The sequence below is a fragment of the Carettochelys insculpta genome, chromosome 23, assembly GCF_033958435.1.
Source record: "Carettochelys insculpta isolate YL-2023 chromosome 23, ASM3395843v1, whole genome shotgun sequence".
NCBI lineage: Eukaryota > Metazoa > Chordata > Testudines > Carettochelyidae > Carettochelys > Carettochelys insculpta.
In genome coordinates, this window is record NC_134159.1 from 14,873,325 (window position 1) to 14,896,451 (window position 23,127).

The 23,127-nt window shown below is 42.3% G+C and overlaps 1 protein-coding gene and 1 long non-coding RNA gene across 3 annotated transcripts in view; one reads left to right on the top strand and one right to left on the bottom strand.

Annotated features, from left to right (window-relative positions):
* SDF4 (stromal cell derived factor 4) overlaps positions 1–23,127 on the bottom strand; it is a 48,622-nt gene that overhangs the window by 10,314 nt on the left and 15,181 nt on the right. Inside the window, exons 3-5 of the mRNA XM_075018141.1 lie at positions 15,284–15,420; positions 14,122–14,235; positions 670–828 (exon numbers count right to left, since the gene is read on the bottom strand). Of these exons, the coding sequence (XP_074874242.1) occupies positions 670–828; positions 14,122–14,235; positions 15,284–15,420 (410 nt within the window). The remainder of the gene's footprint in view (positions 1–669; positions 829–14,121; positions 14,236–15,283; positions 15,421–23,127) is intronic.
* The window catches only part of LOC142025615 (uncharacterized), a 36,078-nt gene that overhangs the window by 4,848 nt on the left and 8,103 nt on the right, over positions 1–23,127 (top strand). Inside the window, exons 2-3 of one of the 2 annotated variants that reach the window (XR_012648687.1) lie at positions 4,566–4,946; positions 5,754–6,700. This is a non-coding gene — a long non-coding RNA (uncharacterized LOC142025615). Of the gene's footprint in view, positions 1–4,565; positions 4,947–5,753; positions 6,701–23,127 lie in introns of those variants that run through there. The other variant, XR_012648688.1, reaches the window with a different exon arrangement.

The following is a 23,127-nucleotide window of genomic DNA, read 5'->3' on the forward strand; positions in this document are numbered from 1 at the left end:
GCTCTGGAAATATCAACTATTTCCTGCTAGAAAACACATCAAAGTTACGATTCTGGACAGTCTCTTAGCAGTACCTGGAAGGACAAAGCTATTAGTTACTACAGTGTCCTTGTCATGGGGCAACCAAGACTGGAGCAGCCTCCTGTGGCAGGAAGCAGCAGAACAGGCAGCTGCCCCCCATCAGTTACCTTCCTTCAGATTCTGCAGTGAATCAAAGTGAGCTGTCTTACTAAAAGTCTCTAATACCCTTTTTGGGAATAGTTTAATTCTACAATGTAGTTATAGTATTTTCTTTTCTCAAAGCCTCCCCATACAGTCTTCAGTCTCAGGTAATTTAGTCCAGGGGTTGTTCCAAGGGTGCTGGATGAGAGAGGTTCATCCTGTAATAACACAGGAGTACCCAAATATGTTGTTGTATGGCTGGGTTCTGTTGCAGGCCACATTCACTGTTGATAAGAGCAAACCATATGCACAAGCAGAGTATTTGCCTTTAGAGATGTAAGCTAATGATAGCAGTTTATTCTCTCTCTCTCTCTCTCACACACACACACACACAATCAAACCGTGTATCAGCTTGTTCCAGAATGTTACCATGATTTAACATGGTCCCCGACATTAAATTTGGTATGGCAGACAGGCCCCAAGTAAACATAGTTTAAACTTACATACCTAGATCACGGATGATTTCTTTGACCATAAACTTCAGCATCCCCCTACTATGCTCTGGATGAAGAAAAGACAAGAACTCTTCCTCATTCAGTAACAGGTCAGCAGGTGGATTGTCAGCTTGGTACCAACGGTCTTTCAAGTTATCTAAAACTTCTTGTGCTAAAAATAAATTGTAATCATCAGCCCTGTCAACATAACAGCAGTAAAATATTCTGTATTTGGAGAATATACACTTTATTTACAGTTCTTAAATATAAAGACTGACCTGTTAGTTGGAACCAGGTTCAATACTTCAGGGTACTAATTAAGTAATAATATCTTACAAAGATGGAGGGTTTCCCTCTAAAATGTCCCAAACTATGCAAACAAATCATTTCACATATCACTGAAATATAGCTGCATTTGGGAGAAAAAGAATTTTAGCAAACACTAATACTATAAAATAGTTTAGTTCCAGATGTGGAGCATATTCAAATACCGCCTAGCTGATTAGCCCACAGCCAGTAGCACATGTTTCTATGGGTGGTACACATCCACACATCTCATTGCACATAAAATTTAATCCACACATGGATGGAAAAAATTTAGAGGGAACACTGATTGAGAAGGGAATTTGATTAGTTATAATGAAGTTTTATTCAGCCTTGAACACAGAAGTGATTAACCCCAGTGTATTGGCTATATTTGGAAAAAAGTATCATAGTATCTTTAATGGCAAAAAAAAATTGTTAGACTCAATATTTTTAATTTTATGGCTTATATAAAACATCTTTAGCAGCACAATGAGCTCAATTATTATGCAGGTAACTGGTTCAGAAAAAAGGAAAGACTAAATTATAAATATATTACACTGAAAAAAAGACATCCTACTAAATCATAAATATACTACACACTGCTTAAGTGTTTACTGAATGTCCTGTAACCAAACAGACTTCTCTGTATTTGATTTGCTGTTATAGACATTTCAGAGTATCTACTGAGTTAAGTTATCAATATAGATAACTACTTCACTGGTGCTTTATGTAATCTTCACCTCAACATTTCAGGACTTCAGTAACTCAGCCAGAGATTATAAACCTATTACAAAAAGTGGGTGGGTACAGAGTCTGGCCTGTGATGTGCCACAGGATGGTACTTTTTGCCATGAAAGTCTATGAGTCAAGGAAGAGTCAAAAGCACTTCTATATATAGAGCTGTTCCTTGCAAATTTCTAAATTTTAATCAGTTTAGAATGGCTAGAAATGTACTTAAAGTTTGTCTTCAAAACAGGAAAGATTTCCTCCAGCCCCTGCCCACACACCCATTATTTGTACAAAACATCTGAATCATTTTTGATTCACACTTCAAAAACAAAAAGAAGAACACACACAAAAAAACCAAACAAAAATAATCCTGACACATGACCTTGGTCAAAAATAAAAACACATTTGAGATTTCTTCCCAACAGAGGAAATTTTTGCAAACTTCTAAAAGGACAAAGTAACAGTTTAGACTAGAAATACTGCCAACCTTAACCACAGTTATTGCTCCAATTGCAAAGTAAAAACTAAATTTTCATTTCAGTGAGTTTGAAACCCATTTCCATAACCAAGCCTTCCATATCAGATTTTATTTTTAAAACTTTGTATTATAGACCCAAACCTTGCAAATTCTTCAGTTATGGTTTGAATCTAGTAAGTGGAACATTTCTGCTGCAAGGAGCAGACGCAAATTTAACCACACATGCACAGAGTTGCACTGGAACAAAAAAGACAAAATGTTTGCGCCTGTTTCTTTCGTTTTTTTGCACATGTCATATGCCTGACAAGCAATTTTTTTTAAACATGGATGCTTTCCTGAATTTGACTGACTGAAAAAAATTACTATCCGAATAATAGTTTCCACTGAAAAATTACAGAGTTGTTTTTTAATCTGCACTATAAAGCATCCAGGTTTACAATACATATCTAAACAGTCTGGGACTGAAACAACCTGAAAGGACTGAATACAAAGTTTTTCCCCATTTATTTTGGATATTTTTAATAACAAATGCTGAAAGTCCAACCTCTCTCTGTCTCTGACCACACACACCCCACCCATCAGCATTGTGGATTTAGCAAGAGCCAACAACATTCTCCATAATCCTGTGACACAAGCCCAAAATTAATTTGAGAACTCCTTGTGACAGGGATCATATTTTATCTGTTTGGGGAGGTGTCTAACATGCTTTTGGGTGATGTTAAATACATAAAGGAAGACAACATCAGTTGCCTCTGTATTTGTAGAACCATTTCATAAATAATGATCTTCCCCCAGAATATAAGAAAGGGTTTGTTGTAGAAGAATGGAAGACTCCTTCAAGTGAAGTTAGTATGTGCTCCAACTAAGGGGCAAGACTGGAAACAAACCAAAACTACAGTTTACACTATTTTCAACTAAGGTTCCTTCAGCCCATTTCTTACAATTTCTTCTTCCATATACAGGATGTGCTAATCAGAAAGGAGTTAAAATCCCCAATGTATATTTTTAAAGGGAGAACTAGACAATCCAAATTTCCTTGGCAATGTTCTCTCTCTCACTAAGGGCCTCGTCCAATGCCTACTGAAATTCATGGAAGAGACGGCTCCATAACTCAAACTTTGAATCAGACCCTCTAAAAATAGTCAAAGGTGCATATGGCTGCTCGTAGGCATCACTGAGCACAGCAGTTGTGAGATCTGCTTACATCAGCTTCATTTTGTCAACCCTAAATATGCAAAAATCTTGAATCAAAATTTATCCTCCTACAAGAAGTTTAGTTACGAGTTAAGTAAAATTATAGTTTCAACCTAGTCTGCTGCATCAAACTACCACCCACTGCCTTTCCCCTTTGGATGCCCCAGTATCAGAACTGCAGGGATGTTGCAGATCAGCCCTAAGTTGCAGATGCACAATGACGGGAAGTAAAAAGGACATCCTTACACACAGCCTAGACCTTGGGAGGTACATGACAAATATTTTACCTAGACTATATAATCATGATGAGATACTGTAGTAAACTAATTCTGCCTGTCCTCATCCTCAGGAAGTGGTAGACAATTAGTTTAATTTTCCCAAACAAAACTCAGTTGTCTGTTGCCCAGGTACTATAATTAACTGTATACACAATTTCCTTATTCAGCAAATCTTAAAACATTTTTATCTGATCAGCATTCCTGTAAACTGTAGTTAACCGCAGTGCCACAAGATATGGAAGGGAAAACACCTGTATTGCATAAATTTCAAATGCTTATTTGCATTTTAGTTGCCTTTTGATGAATGGAAACATAACCCACTTTCAAATGACTAATTCCTGCAAGGAAAGACTAACAGTAAATGTAATACTTTTGAGACAGGAAAAGAAATTGCTCCTTAAAGAAACTGGCCCCTTAAAGAAATTGCTTCATGTTTAGAAGAACATCAGGTGTGGTTCAATACAGAACTGCGAAGTGGCACAGGGCAATATTCAATTTCACTAAGAGCATGTCTATGCTTGGGAATAAAGTCAAATTTGTTCAAGTCAAATTTTTAACACTAGATTTTATGAAGTCAAAGTTGAGCGTCCTGACCAGCTTAGAAAGCCAATTTAGTGTGTTCCCACGTGGCTGCCTGAATCAGACTGTGGTAGCAGTGCATTGTGGGCATCTGTCTCATGGTTCCTGCGGCCCCATTGCATTTTGGAATTTTGTGACTGTGTCTTCTGGGAAAAGTGTTACCACAAGTGGTTCTGGGTTCCTCATATCATCCCAGAATGCATTTTTCTCCCCTCCCCTTCCCAGCTGGGGGAAAAAAAAAAAAGGCATTATTGCATGCTTTTTATCTCGACTGTCAGCTGCCATTACAGACTCTAACATGGATCCCAATATGCTTCAAAGTTTGATGCTGTGTTCTGTGCTCAGGTCCCACACTGTGATACATTATCTTCTGGACATAACGCCCATGAGGTATGAGCTCATTGTTTCTGGGGGAAACGATGGACATGAATCTCTGGAGAGAACAAATACTGGAGTTTCTGGCAGCACTGGAGTCACTGTACAGTGTGGAGCGCAGGTTCTGGATCTGCAAAACCAGCACAGACTGATGGGATTGCATTTTTTGCAGTCATGTGACAACCAGCCGTGGCTGCAAAACTTCCACATGCATAAGGCCACTTTCAAGGAATGGCATGAACTGCCATCTCCCGTCCTGAAGTGCAGCAAAACCAAAATGAGACCTGCTTTAACAGCTGAGAGGCACATGGCAATTGCTCTTTGGAAGTTGGCAATGCCAGACAGCTACCGGTGAGTGGGTAATCAATTTGGGGATGGCAAATCTACAGTGGGGGCTGTTGTCATACAGGTAGCCAACGCGACCAACATACTTCGCCTGCAGAAGCCAGTGACTCTGGGGGACGTGCAAGAGATAGTGGACAGATTTGCTGCCCTGGGGTTCCCTAATTGCGGTGGGGCCATAGATGGTACACATCCCCATCCTAGCACTTGACCACCAGGTCTCAGAGTACATTAACTGCAAGGGGCACTTTTTCATGGTGTTGCAGGCATTGGTGGATCACAAAGGTTGTTTCACCGACATCAACGTGAGGTGGTCAGGAAAGGTGCATGATGCACAAATCTTTGGGAACTCTGGTCTGTTTAGAAGGCTCCAGAGTGGTACTTACTTCCCAGACCAGAAAATTAACATTGAGGGCATGGAAATGCCAATAGTGGTTTTGGGTAACCCTGCTTATCCCTCATTCCCTTGGCACATGAAGCCCTACACAGGCACATTGGACTCCAACAAGAAGCTCTTTAACTACAGGCTGAGCAGGTCAGACTGTGCCTTTGGCTGTTTAAAAGCCAGGTTTAGATGCCTTCTGACCCGCTTACACCTTAATGATGTAAACACGACCCTTGTCATTGGGTCTGCTGTATTCTTCATAAACTTTGCAAGGCAAGTGGTGTAGGGGGAGGGAAGCTTCATGCCTGCATGGGGGGGGCTGAGGCAAAGGTCCTAGCAAGACGCACGTAAAATCAGGGATGCCTTGAAAGCCATGTTTGTAAATGAGCATGAAGGGTGTTAACTGGTTTACCCCCAACTCTATTTCCTAGGTCTTCATGAAATGGCCCCCCCCGGCATCAACAATCACCACCCACCCACCTGATCCCAAAGCACGTTAAGACGTTAAGCAATAAACAAAACTCTTAAAAACAAGAAATATTTTTATTCAGGGGACACTAATAAAAGAGTGGGGTATATAATGAAAAAAAAGCATAAGGTCAGCGGTTGTCAAATGTTAGTCTTCTAGCGAGTGTTGATTTTCTGAGGCTATGAAGCTGGCCTCTCTGTGGCCTTCTCCCGCTCGTTCTGGATCCCAGATGAGAGGGGGGCGGTGAATGTGTGGATGGATGAGGTACCGGGGGTGGGGCATTGATTGGATGGGGGATGCAGAGTCAGGAGCTGGGAACTGTGGTGATTGGGTTGAGGGACGTCTCTTGTAATGGTGCATGGAGTGACTGGGGGATGCAGGGCCAGGAGCTGGGGAGTGGACTGACTGGGTTAAGTGAGGTCTACATGATGGTGCCTGGAGTGGCTGAGGGATGCAGTGCCATGTCCAGGGGAAAAGAGTTAATGTTATAAGGATGCCATATACCAGTAGTGCCCGGGGATGCAATGCCTCTAAAAGGGGAAGGTAATACGTAAGGATGGGGGTGGGGAATGTATCGAGGCGTTTGTGCGGGGGGGTGGATGGTGTGGTGCATGGATCACTGATTGTGATTTCTCCAATAGTGAAGCAATTAATTCTGTCTGCCTGCCCAGAATGGCATTCACTAATAGCGATTTGTCTATCATAGAATTACTTCTGTCTGCCTGCTCATAAAGGACACGCATTCATTCTTGAGAGCCCAACATTTTCTTCTTCAAGTCACAAAGTTGACTTTTCTTCTTTGTAACTACTTGTATATAATTCTTCAACAATTCATTCCAGCTCTTCTTCCTCCACATCATAGGCAGCCCTCTTATCTGCTGAACTAGGCTCTCCGTCTTCTCCAGGGTTGTTTACTGATAAAAGAAATTTACAATTTTTTCACGTCATTAGCAATAGCAATATTTTTATCTTTACTTGGAACAATGATCATAGTGACAGAAATAATGGCTGCCTGTGTCTATGGAAGAGCATATTGCAACTGCAAGGTCACTCTTGTTACTCTTAAGACTGATGAATGTATGATTCCAAGCAGAATGATTTAAAGCTCTTCTACGGCAGAGGTCTAGCCTCAAAACTATAGTATGCTATCCAAGGAGCACTTGGGGGTTAGGAAAACAAACAAAAAACCCCAAAACTCTTTCTTAAGGCAATGCTGGGCAGGGGGGTAGGGTTGCTGTGGTGTGTCCTAGGGACACCTGTCCATTGGGGAGTGGGTGGCTGCACTGTAGCATTCTTAAAGCAGGCTATCTCCAGAGGCAACAGGGGTTGTGTTGAGCGTATGCCGCTTAAAACAGCACCTGGATTTTAAATGCCAAGGCATCTACTCCATGAATTCAAAAATCATGAAGTTGCTGGGGGCATGCACATGAGCCATGGGAGAGTCCGATCGCCTGCCAGCCTTGGGGGGCAGGGGAAGAGGCAGGGGATGGGGGGACCTGCCCTGTGTGCAATTGTACACAAGCCTTTGATTTTAGAAGTGGCTGCATCAGGAGATGCAGGAGCAGTGGGTAGATGCCAAGAAAAAAAATCATTAGTGACTCACAAAACTTGCCATGTGTTCTAGGTTTCCAAATGAGACCTCAGCCTCATCAGACCAACAACAAGGGATAAGGAAAGATTGCTTGTTCTGACTACCATGTTGGAAAATTTGTAAGAATGCTTTGTGGGGCCATGATTCCAGATCACTTACTGGTGACTTGGCATGGTAAGGTGTCTTCCCATGGAAGTAGGAATAAATCAGGTATCCCCAAAAATATGATGATGTGCCTGTGCAAGACCTTTAGCTTTTTGTCCAAGCAGGATCTGTGCTCTACCCCAGGCACATTAACAAGCTGTTCTAAGGGAAAGGTGCATAAACCCTCCACCACACAATTGCAACATACTATTGTCAGCAGAAAAAAAGCTCACTTACCAGGAGTGCCTGCTCCAGGATCTGTGTTGGCCTCTGAAGCTGCCTCCTGAATTAAGGGGATGGAATCCACTGGAGCAAACTCGATAAGCAGCACCTGGCTTTTCAGGGTCTAATTCTAGGTTGGAATGGTCCCCACTGTCATCCACCCCTTCCACATCAGGATACGCTTCAGCATTCTTCCTACAATCGATGCAACTTTTGCAGCAGGGAAGAGGTTGCATTTTGTCCCCACAAGAGCATGAAGCTCATCGTGGTATTGGCATTTCTGGGGAGATGCCCCAAACCAACTGTTCTCTGTCTTGAATTTCTGGTAGCTCTGCCTCAGCTCCTTAATCTTCATGCAGGACTGCCGAGTGTCCCTCTTGTAACCTTTCTCCATCATGCCTCGTGAATTTCTGTCCTAAATATCTATATTCCTTTTGCTATCTTTGGGCTCTTGGAAATTAGTTTCTTTGCCCCACACTGAAATAAGATCCACGATCTACTGACGGCTCCATGCTGGGACCATTTTACAATCCTGAGAACTCATGGCTACAAGGTGTGCTGCTGAGATGTGAGCCAGACGTCTGCTCGCCATGCTGGCCAGAGAGGAAAGGAAATTTAATAAAAATTCCCAGCTGATGAACACCGCTTCCTGTCATGTACTTCTGGCTCACCTAGAGAGCAGGTGGGGTGGAATGATGACTGGAGAGGACACCTCAAGGGACAGCATGGGACAGTTTAAAGGCTAATTTTATTTTTTTTTTAAAAAGGACCTTAGTAACACCCTCCTGGATGGGGGAATGGCAGCACAGGGAAGTTTCGTCCCTTCACTCTGCTGAAGGCTCCATTCCCATTGGTTGGAAATCATGCCTTCAAGCACAGGGAAGCACGGAGCCACCAAATGGGATCCCCGACCCTTTGCCCTCTCCTGCACCTTCCCAGATCCCACATTCCTACTCCACTTCTGTGCCCTACCTCCTGCCCAGATCCCACAACCTGACCCTGCAATCTCACCCCCCGCCTGCTCCACAGGAATTCCCTACCCGTACACTGAACTCCGCATTTTGGCCCCACCTAAAGCCCTGGGGATCTCCACAAAACCTATTAGTCTTGGGGCCCCAGAAGAGTTAATCCAACCCTGGGGGGAGGGGAGCCTTGAGCCTTGCCTCCCTCACGGAGCTGGACTGTTAGGGTAACCCCGACACCCTGAGTTATGTGAGCACCTCCTTTTTCCTGCTTCTTACTTGGGAGCCACATCACTGAGGGTTTTCCTCCCTTCTCACTTGCATTACTGACTTTTTTGTCAGTCAGTGGCCCCTCACCAAAAATGGTTGCACACCCCTGCGTTAAATGCTTCACTCCAAACAATTCCCATGAGTTTTTACAGATGACAGACATGAAATCTGCACCCTTGGATGACAAAATTCATTTCAGTAAGGACAAATGAAGTATTCCACTTAGGAAGGAATAATCGCTGCACACATACAAAAAGGGAAATGACTACCTAAGGAGGAGTACTTCATCACAAGCTAAATATGAGTCAACAGTGTAATACCACTGCAAAGAAAGGAAACCTAATTATGGGATTGTTGTAAGCAACACAAAGTAATTCTTCCACTGTGTTCTAAGACTGAAGTGCTGTACTGTGTCCAGTTCTGGGTGCCACACATCAGGGAGGATGTGGACAAACTGGAACGTTGAGAGCAAAGTAACAAAAATGATTAAAATTTCTAGAAAACATGAGGTATGAGGAAAGCTTGGAGAAAACACACCCTGGATTTGTATATTATGGTGAAGAGAAGACTGAACGGCAGGGCAAGAAGCAATGGGCTTAAATTGCAGCAAGGTTGGACATTAGGAAAAAAACAAAAATTCCTCTCAGGGTACTTAAGCACTGGAATATATTACCTAGGGAGGTTGTGCAATCTCTGACATGGGAAGTTCTTAAGAACAGGTTAAACAGACACCCAATAGAAATGGTCCAGTTATTCTGTAATTTTGCCTTGAGTACAGAGGACCAGACTAGATGACCCACTGGTGTCCCTCTCAGTAATATATATCTATGACAATTCCCCTGGGTGAAACTACAGGTTAAAAATGGCAAATAAGACAATGGCTATTATATCAGCTTTGAAATTAGATAATATTGTGGCTTGACGACATCTTCATCATCTGGACCCATGGGAAGGAGACTCTGGAGGAATTCCACTGGGACTTCAACAACTTCCACCCCAACATCAAGCTCAGCCTGGACCAATCTACACAGGAGATCCACTTCCTTGACACTACCGTGCTTATACACAATGGACACATCAGTACCACCCTGTACCGTAAACCCACTGACCGCTACTCCTACCTCCATGCCTCCAGCTTCCATCCCAGACACACCCCACGATCCATCGTTTACAGCCAAGCACTTAGATATAACCGCATTTGTTCCAACCCCTCCGACAGAGACAAACACCTACAGGATCTGCACCAAGCATTCCTGAGACTGCAATACCCACCTGAGGAAGTGAGAAAACAAATCAACAGAGCCAGACGTGTGCCACGAAGCCTCCTACTACAGGACAAGCCCAAGAGAGAAACCAACAGAACACCACTAGCCATCACCTACAGTCCTCAGCTAAAACCTCTACAGCGCATCATCAGGGATCTACAACCCATCCTGGACAATGATCCCCCACTTTCACAGGCCTTGGGAGGCAGACCTATCATTGCTCACAGACAACCTGCCAACCTAAAACAAATCCTAACAAGCAACTATACACCGCACCACAGTCACTCTATCTCAGGGACCCATCCATGCAACAAACCTCGTTGCCAGCTCTGCCCACATATACACACCAGCAACATCATTACAGGACCTAACCGGATCAGCCACACCATTGTGGGCTCATTCAGCTGCACATCTACCAATGTAATTTATGCCATCATGTGCCAGCAATGCCCCTCTGCCATATACATCGGACAAACTGGACAGTCCCTACGTAAAAGAATAAATGCACACAAATCAGACATCAGAAATGGCAATATACAAAAACCCATAGGAGAGCACTTCAATCTCCCAGGACACACAGTAGCAGATTTAAAAGTAGCTATCCTGCAGCAAAGAAATTTCAAGAACAGACTCCAAAGAGAAATTGCTGAGCTACAATTCATCTGCAAATTCAATACCCTCAGCTCAGGATTAAACAAAGACTGTGAATGGCTGGCTAAATACAAAAGCAGCTTCCCCTCTCTTGGAGTTCACACCTCCAGATCTACTGATGACAATGCAACTCAGCCTGCCTGACTGAGCTAACCTCGTTATCCCCAGCCTTGCTCTGGCCTATTTATACCTGGCCTTGCAGATTTCCAGGACCAGCATCTGAAGAAGTGAGTTAACTCACGAAAGCTCATGCTCTAAACTTTTCTGTTAGTCTATAAGGTGCCACAGGACTCTTCGTTGCTCTACAGATCCAGACTAACACGGCTACCCCTCTGATTGTGGCTTCAGCGTACCTACTGGCAGAATCCACCAACATCAAGTATATATTTCTTTCCAGTGCTGGAAAGTTTGGTGAAGGGTGTTACAATATCTACAGACACTCTGGGAGACAAAATAGATGCCGGGACCTACTGGTGCGCTCCATACCAGGCCCAGAACCTCAGGTGGAAGCAGACACCACCCTGCCAGCCTTCCAACTTTGAGCAAATCCATCATGGATGGCGGCTGGGAACACTGGGGCAGCAGCAGAAGCTGGGAGCACCAGGGCTCTGGCAGCCATTTGAAGGTCCAGGCTCTCAGCCTCTGCAGCATTCCCCACTGTCTCTTTCCAGGTCTCCCTGGTTGACTCAATTTCTTTGTTGACAGAGGAATACTCCCTCATTGTGGATTATAATATTAACCTCTTTAGACAATGTGACTATCTATTAAAATATCAGCACATAACAAATGCCTGATGCTACAACCATCTCATCCTTTAAATCGTCCTGCTCAAGGTGGATCTTAACCAGAGGCACAGTCAGAGAACTCAATCAAAGTAGTCTCTTTAAACTCTTTTGGGGAGTTTTATCTTCCTCTCAAATTCTCCTTAACCAAAGTGACTTGGGGATGTTGAGTCCCTGAAACCCTTTCAATCTATGGCATTTATCTGAGCATCCTTAATACATTTTTCATGACTTTCCCAAAGCTCAGTTCCAACATTGTTCACTGACTCTTCCTTCTCCTCTACTGCTGGGCCTTGGGCAACGGTTTTGGCACCAACACCGAGGGTTGTGAGTGTGAACTGTGGGGTGACCTTAAGTTTTGGATAACTTGATTTTACATGTCTGTATGTCTGGTGTGGCAAGGTACCTCCTTCATCTTGCCATGCTCAGTGTTTCACCCCCGTGACGGTGAGGGAACGACCTGGAAGAAATCAGCCTCTCCCTGGACAGTGTTTATTTTACCACTTGGCATTTATTTCTCAATATTTTCCAAATGGGCCTTAGGGCAGGCCCAAGGAGTAATCCTCCACAAAACAAAAGGAACAAATTTGTAGCATAAAACAAGTGGAATAACTTTAACCAAGCTCTCTCTGTGGATGGAGCAGCCATATTTTTTGTCCCAGGGTGTTGGTTCTTCCCCTACATAAGCAATTAGGCAGTTTTTCCTATGGGCAGGAGAGCAGCCTCCTATCCTGAGAAGGATCTCTTCCTATTCCCACTATCCCTGCAGCAAGAGGAGGGGATTTTCAAGGCCTCAAGCAGCCCCTAACTGGACTGGTGTCCCTAGCTGACCGGAGATATTACCTGTAATATGAATAGGAAAAAGGACCTTTTTCATTCTAGGGCTAGTGTACTTACATCCCACCACTCTCTTTGCAGATGTCCAGCATGACTTCATCAAACTGGAGTCTGCAGTCTGGCAGATTATCTTTCCTAGGGTACAGGACTTTAATAAAACACCTCAAAGGAGCCCAGGCTTTAAAGTTGGGTAGAGGTTTATTTCTTAATCTGGGGGGTAGGGGAAATTTCCCTTCACTGTGAAACTGCTCCTGTCAGGGGTGGCAGCTGCTCCTGTCAATGGTGGCAGCTGTTGCACTGGTCAGTTTCCTGGCTCCCTTGTGTGGTGGGCAGCTTGGAGCCAAGCACCACCTCCCTGCCACTCAGAGTCGTGTTAATCTGAGATCTGTGCAACCTGAGTGCACATATCTTGGGGTTCTACTGTATTGAAAAGGTTTAAAATTACTCCTGTGTCCTGTCAATTTCAAGTTCAGAAATCTTAAAATATTTGACAGTATCACTTCTGTTGTATATGTAGATAAAATATGTAACTTTATGGAAAAAATGGATAATAGGGTCAGGGTCGAAGATGACTGTACAATATTGATCTGACTGAGCAGGAACAGTTATGAGTAGATACAGAAAAGGTGAAGGCAGCCACCAGTAGTAACCTTCTATAGTGGTAGAGGCTGCAGAAACTGCTGATGCATATGTCGGGTCAAGGGGTAAAGGGGCAAAATATAGGTCATCTGGTTTGGTTGACATATGAATCTGTCAGTACCCAACTGATACCTAGAGACTCAGGAAGAGCTGGTCTCAGCATCGCAGCACACAATGGCTGAATGAAGGCAGAGTTGCAACTGCCTAACCAATCTGCACTTCAGAAAAAGAATTTGACTGTAAGTATTCAGAAATGAAAAACTATCGAACCAGGCCCGCACACAAGAGTGTAGGGCAGATAACACCCCATGTATCCAACTCTCTGTTACCCAGTCCAGAAACATGCAATCTCTTTGGTGGCTACTAGATGGTGCTGCAGCCTTGCACTTCCCCAGGCTTCAGCTGATCCATCTGGCCCTGGGGTCTCAAATTGGATATGGGACTCTGCTGTACTTCTCCCAACCCCCACCCCCCCGCGCGCACAAGATCATTCCTACTTCTCAAAGTAAATAGTGAGATGGGCTAATCTGAAATTGCTGTAAAATATGTGGGGGCCCAATAACTAATTCATTCTGCTTTTTTGCATTTTGGCTTTCAATTGAGAAGTGAATTTCCCAGGTTATTGATCACAGCTAGAAAGGTTAAAATTCCAAAACTGAAAATCCAGTCATCCTAAACATTTAATGCTCAATCTCCATAAAATTAGTGGGCCCTCAAAGAACTGATCATGCAAGATGAGGTTTAATGTTCAGCACCTTTCTTCTCTTTGTTCTGGGCAGCTCAAACTGTGGGATTCCACCTCTGTCACCTTTGAAAGCCAAAGCAGATGCAGGTAGAACAAAAGGCCTACACTGAGCTTGATTTCTAATCTGCCAGTTCGGTCAATTTACTGCTGGTCAAACGACGGGAGCACTACAATACCTTTCCTAAGGAGAATGTGCTGGTATAAGCAACTGAAAATACTTACTTTCTTCATCAATTTTTAGCTCTTCATTGTTTTTGATCTTCTCTGCAATCTCTTTTTCATTAAAGCCCTTGCTTGCCAAAAACTTGATTTTATACTCATCCCAAGACACATGACCTGAAAGACAGAGTCATATCTCAGACTGACAAGTAGTCTAACACGGTTTTAAAAACAAAACAACACACACACACTCCAAAACCACCACCACAAAGGTCCTGGTTTTCTCTCTTTTGAACTCGTGTTAAAACCTCTTAAGCATTTGCAATCTGTAAGAACCATAGCCATTCAGATTTACGCATACCCACCCAACACCTATTAATTTCATTGTGAGCTAGGATATGGCAAAAACATCTTCCAACCATTCCATCTCATAGTGGACTATGTTGTCTTTCCACAAAAGTAAGGCCTGAAATATTCCTACGGTTGTCCATTCCAAGTGTCAAAATTATGTCTTTGGATGTCAATGGCAGCTGAAATGTATTATAAAGGGCACAATTTGGCCCCCACATTATTTTTGATAAGTATTTTCAATCACAAACTAAGCAGCTTCCCTGGAAGTGATCAAAGAGCAAATAGCTACATTTGTCTGGTTAACTATGGTGCTTTTGCCTTACAATATTATCACTACATCTGCTCTCTTGAAAAAAACTGAAGTCAATAAAACACTGGCCCTGACAGCCCCGGGGAAATTTTTAAAAAATTTCCAACAGTTGCCAACATCAATGCATTTTAGCCAGCATTAGTAATTTTGGAAGCCCCAATACTGATGTGTTTTTACAGACAGTCAGTTAAGCCTGACCTGAGTGGTGTTACCTAATATACATGGAGTTGAAACTTTCTGTGGGAGCAAACGACACCTCTACATTAGAGCTTCCAGCAGGACTAATGTTAAAGCTGAAGCACAGATAGTAATCATAGAAAATACTCAGTAAGTTTCCTGGAAGCATAATCAAGTCTTCAGAGAAGAATCCTCTGCTGTCTACCACCAAAGGATACATATATAAGGATGAAACTGATCTACTGGACTTCAAAGGGACAAGGATTTGGTTTATAAAGGGGACTTCAGAGCAATTAAATGTGCAGCCCATAGTCAGTTTGAACTCTAGCTGTAACGTTTATAGATGCCTACAATGACTACTTCAGAAGATAAATGTTATTCTCCTACCATCACCATCGGGGTCCACAGCTCGGAAGTGCATTTTGTTCTCTTTCACAGCTTCCTGGAAATGCTCTTCTGTCTTTTCCATGATCCAGCGCTGCATCTCTTTAGCACTTATTTTTTTGTCCCTATTAATATCTACCCTGCAGAGGAAGATATGAGAACAGACAAGAGTCCAAAAATACCCCAGCACACTATACATATCACTTCCCTGCCCACTAGCAAGAAGACAATCCAAACAAAAATTCACAAGGTGCAGTCTGATTGGGTTTAAAAGCAACAGAGCTCAAGCTCTGGCAGTCCCTCTCCACGGCTGATATCCTGAGCAGTATGATTATTTTTTGCTAGCTTGACCTACTTGCTGGCTGAGGGATCATCAGACATGGCAGAACCATGCTTTAAACAGAAAAAAGTATATTGATCACTACTCAAGTAGGCTGTGTCTACACTAGCCCAAAATTTCAAAATGGCCGTGCAAATGACCATTTCGAAGTTTACTAATGAAGTGCTGAAATACATAATAAGCGCCTCATTAGAATGCTGGCAGCCGCAGCACTTAGAAATTGACGTGGCTCGCCGCTGCGTGCCTTGTCCAGATGGGGCTCCTTTTCGAAAGGACCCCGGCAACTTCAAAGTCCCCTTATTCCTATCTGCTGTTAAGAATAAGGGGATTTTGAAGTTGCCGGGGTCCTTTTGAAAAGGAGCTCCGTCTGGACAAGCTGCGCAGCAGCAAGCCGCATCAATTTCGAAGTGCCGCAGCTGCCGGCATTCTAATGAGGCGCTGAATATGTATTTCAGAGCTTCATTAGTAAGCTTCAAAATGGTCATTTGCATGGCCATTTCGAAGTTTGGGGCTAGTGTAGACATTGTTTTGTAGTGTAGCCGTAATGTTTTATCTAAAACTGAGCCATTGACCAAAAAGAAAACATTTCAGACACGGCTATCCAGCTACTTGGGTAATTAAAAATGGCTAAAAGTGAGTCTAGATAGATGAGCATGCAGAATGAGAAAAACTCCCTTAAAAGAACCTGTTACATGCTTTTTAAGACTGTTTCTTTTACACTGTTCACACACCACACTGTTTCCCTTAAGTTGTAGTAGTCAGCCTGTCTACCCTTCTCAAGTGAACAATATTAGTGGGACTGCCCACTGACGTAAGATTCTTGATTACAGGTTGTACCTCTCTCATCAATCAAAATCCATGGGCCAGCATGATTTTCATTAGTTGGATGTCCATTTATCATGGGTGTGGCCAAGTTTCCCACAATCCCATCAAATTTGGTAACAGCCAACTGTCCTGGCTCTCAGTGTTCTATACTGTAATTTACCCCTAAATGTCTTTTAAGAGCCCAGTAAGCAGTAGTGTTGGTAATGCTGCTAGACAACCAAGCTCCCATGATTTGGCAAATTCTCTCGTTCAGCACCAGTCAGGTCCCAAGGGTACCAGACTAAAGAGGTTCAACCTATACCATTCATTACCCTGTAAGATGGGTTACTTCCAACATCTACCCATGTGTTAAAAACCACCACCACCTTTATTAAAATAAAGAAATCGCAGACAGTAGTATGGTCCATGGCCAGTCCTACATGAACTCCACCTTTCCTGATATAAGGCTTAATTATTGTTTCTGATTTTTCAATCTGCTTGCTATTCCAGAGTCTAATTAGTGGAGAGGTCTCAGCATTTCTTCCTTCCACGCCCTGTCTTCTTCCGAGTCCACGTCAAGACCTCAATTCAGCGTACTCCCAGGCTGTCCTCCTTTTGGCTTTCAGGATCTAGCATTCTTCTCCCTACCCTTCCTTTTTAAAATTAACCTCATAGATTCTCATCTTCCCAGTAAATGAGGGAGATGCCTTGTATGTCTACCTGTTTAGTAGAAAAATTATAGATATTAAGATAATGAAAATACAGTGAACAACCTTGGTGCACAGACCTCTAAAAAGGTTTCTCAGTTCCTTAAATTTAATAGTTTTAACCTTAAAACATTCAGCAGATCTTCTAATGTTTATTTTTATCCTTGATCTGCAAAGAACCAGTGTTTCTACATATTTTATAGGATGGTTGACTGAAAAGTGATCTTAAAAAGTTAAAGCTGAGGTTAGGTAATGAATATCTGCTCCCTGTGAGTCCTACCAGTCATATCTGCTTTCCTTTTCTAGGACAAAAGCAAGATATTTTTAAGTTCAGTACTGTTAAGGTGCAGAACCATAACCTATATTATATTCATTTTCATTGCTCAAATTGCAGATGTATGCTAATTGTAAAATCTATTGGCAATGATGGATTAAAAAAAGAGCAAGACGTTTGCTGAACTTTTAGAGAACAGATGAGACTACAGCATTGGAAGTTAAAATAAATCATATTTCAGCTGAGCAAATTTAATATGAATATAATGAAATGAGTAAGTATGATCACCCAAATGTCATGTTTAAAGTCCCTTTTCTGAACATAACATCAACAGTTTAAATGTAAGTGAGCAAAAATAGAAGAGACATTTTGTTGACATTTAAGAACCTATTTAAAGTATACCAAAACCACCTATGTTAAAATTTTTAACAAGAGCATTCACATATGGTCTTCACTTTACCTTTTTTATCTGTTTGCATCACCGACTTAAGACTTCTGAAATTTTACAATTGAAACTTTGGTTATTTAATATGTTCCTCTACCTTTAAATGTCAACTCAAATGTTAGAACATCTCAAACACCTGATCATTTAAAAATGTTCACTGTATTAAGTGCAATGTTAAAGAGTTTAAGTACTGTATTGACTTTTCACAAAGTGCATGCACACACTGAATATCAGGCACAATATGGCAAGCAGTAATTTAAAAACAGACCATAGTAAAATGTTTGTCACACTTGTACCTGTGCCTTCATTATAGTTAAGATTTATGAGTAATGAGCACATGGTGATATGTTTGGGAATGAATAAATAAAAGCAACAAGAAGTGTTATCCTTAATGTTGACATCAGTCAACTGCATTAGACCAGATCAGATGAGAAGCCTACAGTCACCGTGTATGACCTATATTTGCTGTAGAAATTTAATGTTTCCTAAATAGGATTATCCATTGAGTGACTGTAGAAAGGCAGCCTTCTTTTTGCATTTGCCTCTATCTAATAGTCCATTTACTCATTCCTCAGTTCTCTATATGGTACAGTAAACTCTACTTTATCCAGTATTCAAACAACCAGAATTCACAATTAACCAACATACCATCCCACCCCAGCCACTCCCTTCTTATTCTGGCACCCTCCGAGTCTGTGTGTGGCTGGCGGTTCCTCTGGTCTCCTGCCCTGTGCCCACCGCTCAGATTGGCCATGTGGCAGCCACCCCCAGAGTGGCTCCCAGCTCTCCCTACCAACAAGGTGATATGGCAGTGGTTGAGCAGGAGCTGGTGCTGCGGGACTTTGAAGGATCTGAACTTTGCCAAATATTTAAATAAGCCGGATAACAACCTCCCACTCCTGGGGCTGCCAGATACGGAAGAGTTTACTGCATTGCTTTTCCTCACCACTTGTTTCCAAGAATCAATACATTGGTTGTATTAATTCATTGAATGAATGCCAGTGTTAAGGCTGGCCATACTACTTTTGACATCCATAAAGCAACATATTTTTTTAAAGAAAACAGTGCACTGTCCAGAACAAGATACGGTTTTTGCTCTGAGCTTACAATCTAAGAGGCAGAAAGGATCTCTATATTTTGGTTGTAATAAATGTATTATCTAATAAGTATCAGAAGGGTAGCTGTATTAGTCTGTATCCGGAAAAAACAAGGAGATGTCCTGTGCCACCTTCCAAACTAAAAGATTTTTTGGAGCATAAGCTTGCATGGGCGAAGACCCACTTTGTCAGATGTCTTTGCCCATGAAAGCTTATGCTCCAAAAAACATGTTACTCTTCAAGGTGCCACAGGACTTCTTGCTATTTCTGTTATCTAATTAGATAGCCACACACACTTATTTATAGTGTGTATAAATATCTTATGTAGATATCTGACATATTACTTAAATCTATACAAACAATGCTGAGAAATTAAGCTAGTATAGCCTACGATTCATGAACATTTAAATAATTTGGAAAGTTTTGCTAAGAACTCTGAGGACAATAAAGTATTCATCTAAATAGGGGGAAAAAATGTTAGTTTAGAAATCCTGTATATTCCACAGCAGGGTAGCCTGCATGACCTTAGAAAATTTAAGCTTCTATATAAAATGAAAAAAAAAATATACGGAAGAAATACAACTCTGTGTAGATATTCTTCAGTCATCCCCAGGTGGAAAATGCCTGAGGCAGGATAACCTTTCACCACTTTGCCACGCATCAGCTCTGATAAATATAATGGTTCATTCCTGTTGCTCGTGAAGAGCTATCATTAGTATTACAGCAAAAATTAATGTAGCGTTTCATAAATTCTGTACAAATCCCTCCTCAAGGGTTTCCAGATAAGTCAGAATGAAACAGCTTTATTCTGACAACAAACCTCACTGAGCTCTCAACAGCATAAAAGACAAGATAAATCATATTGCTTTATTGTTCATTAATGCATTTTTTCCATAAGAAAATTATATTGCCAAAAATAAATGGCAGTTGCTGCAATATGTGATAACTGCCATGGTTGGAACAAATTTTAGTGACATCCAATGTCTTTCACAAAAACTGTTACAAATACCATTTTATGTAATAAACAAATAAACATAGTCAAAGTTCGAATTCTTAACTTGTTGCAATGAGTTTAGTTATACTAGAATTATTTAGTAGGTACATGTGTATATTAATTACCTATGCATAGCAAAAATAGTTAAAAATATGAGCATTATGGTTTATATCAGGCCTTTAAAGATAAAACAGTATTTCTGTTAAAAGGAACAAATGTGGCCTTATTACAGGTGTCCCATAGGAGCAGGCTGACTTACAGAAAGCCAGTTTATTGGCAGTGACTCAAGTATAGTATTAACTAAAATAACAAAAATCAACAACCAAATGACAGTTGTCCAATGGCCAACATGAAATGAGCTAAGTGATCTCAGCCTATCTTCCATTTGGCAAAAGTCCACACTACAAACTATTGCAACAGGACCTTCATAGCAGACAGTCAATGACTGAAAGGAGATTGGACAAAGAAGGGAGTTCATTCTCCACATCAGGTTTCCAGGGACACAGACATGGCCATTTTGAAACAAAAGCAGTCAAGTAGCACTTTAAAGACTAGCAAAATAGTTTATTAGATGAGCTTTTGTGGGACAGACCCACTTCTTCAGACCATAGCCAGACCAGAACAGACTCAATATTTAAGGCACAGAGAACCAAAAACAGTAAGCAAGGAGGACAACTCAGAAAAAGATAATCAAGGTGAGCAAATCAGAGAGTGGAGGGGTGGGGGGGGAAGTCAAGATTTAGATTAAGCCAAGTATGCAGACGAGCCCCTAGAGTGACTCAGAAAGTTCCCGTCCTGGTTTAAGCCACATGATAACGTGCCAAATTTGAATATAAAAGCCAGCTTGGCTGTTTCTCTTTGAAGAACGGTGCGAAAGTTCTTTTTCAGTAACACACATACCTTTAGGTCATTAATAGAATGCCCCATTCAATTAAAATGTTGACCCTGCAGCCCTAGACCAGATCCCTCAGAAACCATGCTAGACAGTCTTGACTTGCCCCCTACAATGGATGAGGTCAAAGAGGCAAATCAGCCAGAGCAGCTCTGGCAAAGCCCTTGTGATGGATGGTATCCCTGCTGAAATTTTCAAGACAGCAGGACTAGTGTCGGTTGAAGCCTTTCACAGCATTTTGACCAGCATGTGGGAAGACGACGACATACCCAAAGACTTTAGGGATGCCACAATCATCTCGCTCTTAAAGAACAAGGGCAACAAAGATGACTGTGGAAATTATCAGGGCATCTCCCTTTTCTCTACTGCTGGGAAGATCTTGGTTCGAGTCATCCTCAACTTTCTGATCACCAGCATCTCAGAGGAGAAGCTACCAGAGGCAGAGTGTGGTTTCCGCCCAGGCCGCAGCACCACTGACATGGTCTTTGCTGTTCATCACGTCCAGCAAAAATGCATAGAGCAGAACTTGGATCTATATGCCTTCTTTGTAGGCCTGACCAATGTGTTTGACACCATCAACAGAGGAACCCTGTGGATTATCCTGTCAAAATTCAGCTGCCTGAGAAGATTCATTAACCTCATACGCCTGTTTCCACAATGACATGGCTGGCTTTGTTCTTTCAAATAGTGAGTCCTCAGATCAACTTGAGATATCCAATAGTGTGAAGCAAGGGTGCACGCTGGCCCCAGTGTTATTCAACTTCTTTTTCACGTGCATCCTCAGCCACGCAGTTAGGGACCTGGACCGTGGATTCTACATAAAGTACAGGCTTGATGGATCACTTTTCGACATTCGTTGTTTGAATGCTAAAACCAAGACACTTGAGAGGCTCATCCTTGAGGCCCTTTTTGCTGACGACTGTGCGCTTATGGCACATAAGGAATCTGACCTCCAGCTTATCATCAAGTTTGCTGAAGCCACTCAACTCTTTGGTTTGAGTATCAGCCTAGGAAAGACCGAGGTACTGTTTCAGCCTGCTCCAGGATGTGCTGCTGTCCCCACTTCAATCTTTATTGAAGGAACAGAGTTAAAACCAGTAGACGAGTTCAAGTACCTCAGTAGCATGATAGCCAATGATGGCTCTCTTGACAAAGAAATTAGTGCCAGGATCTGCCAGGCCAGCCAGGCACTAGGACGTCTGAGAGCACGAGCGTTGAATCAGCACAATAACCGGCAGTCCAACAAACTGAAAATGGACAAGGCTGTAGTCCTGACCAGTCTCCTGTATGGATGTGAAACCTGGACCTTGTACAGAAAACATGCGAAACTGCTGGAGTGCTTCCACACATGCAGTCTGAGGTCAGTACTGCACATTGGATGGCAGGACAGAGTCATGAACCTGGAAGATCTTGACAGAGCAGGAAACACAAGCACTGAAGCCATGCTTTTGAAAACCCAGTTTTGCTGGACAGGGCATATCATATGAATGGAGGAGCTCCTCTATGGTGAGCTCTCCCAAGGCAAAAGGAATCAAGGTAGGTCTCGCAAGAGGTATAAAGACTGTGTGAAGGCCAATATTGCTCATGCTTGATTAAAGGCAAAGCAGCTAGAGCAGCATGCAGAATACTTAACTGGCTCACATGCTCTCGTATGACATGCATATGACAAATCTGAAGAGCAGCGATGCATACGCCTGATTGATGCTTGTGAGAGGGAAGCAACAGAGGAGGAAAGCTTTTGCACCAACTGAGCTAGGACAATTCCCTTGCCTCTACTGTGAACGCCCATGCTGTTCAAAGCTTGCACACCGCAGCCACAACCGATGAGACTGTGCAAGCTCAAGACATCATCGTCAGACATGACAGACTACCAAGCTCTCGCCTCAAGAAGGCCTGAGCACAGAGTATTTCAGGAGAAAAAAGGACAAACTTTATCCTCTAAACTAGAAACAAACAGGATGTAAGTTTACTGGCTAGTTGCTCCATGAATGACTATTCAAGGACTGGCATTCTAATGCCAAATGTGCACACTTATAAAGAGTGAGGAGATATTAACATCATAAGAGCAATTAGAAGCTAAATACTTTCCAGACATGCATGAAATAGTAGGTCCATTACCACAAAGACATCCTGACAGGAAACCACATGTACTTTATTACTGAAATGGAATTACTAAATTCAAACTACAAAACAGTTTTAATTTAATTAACCAAGAAATCCCACCCCTTACAACTGAGATTTGTGGTTTGAATTGTGGCATCCTGTCTAGTCTACAGCAGTGGATATCAAACAGT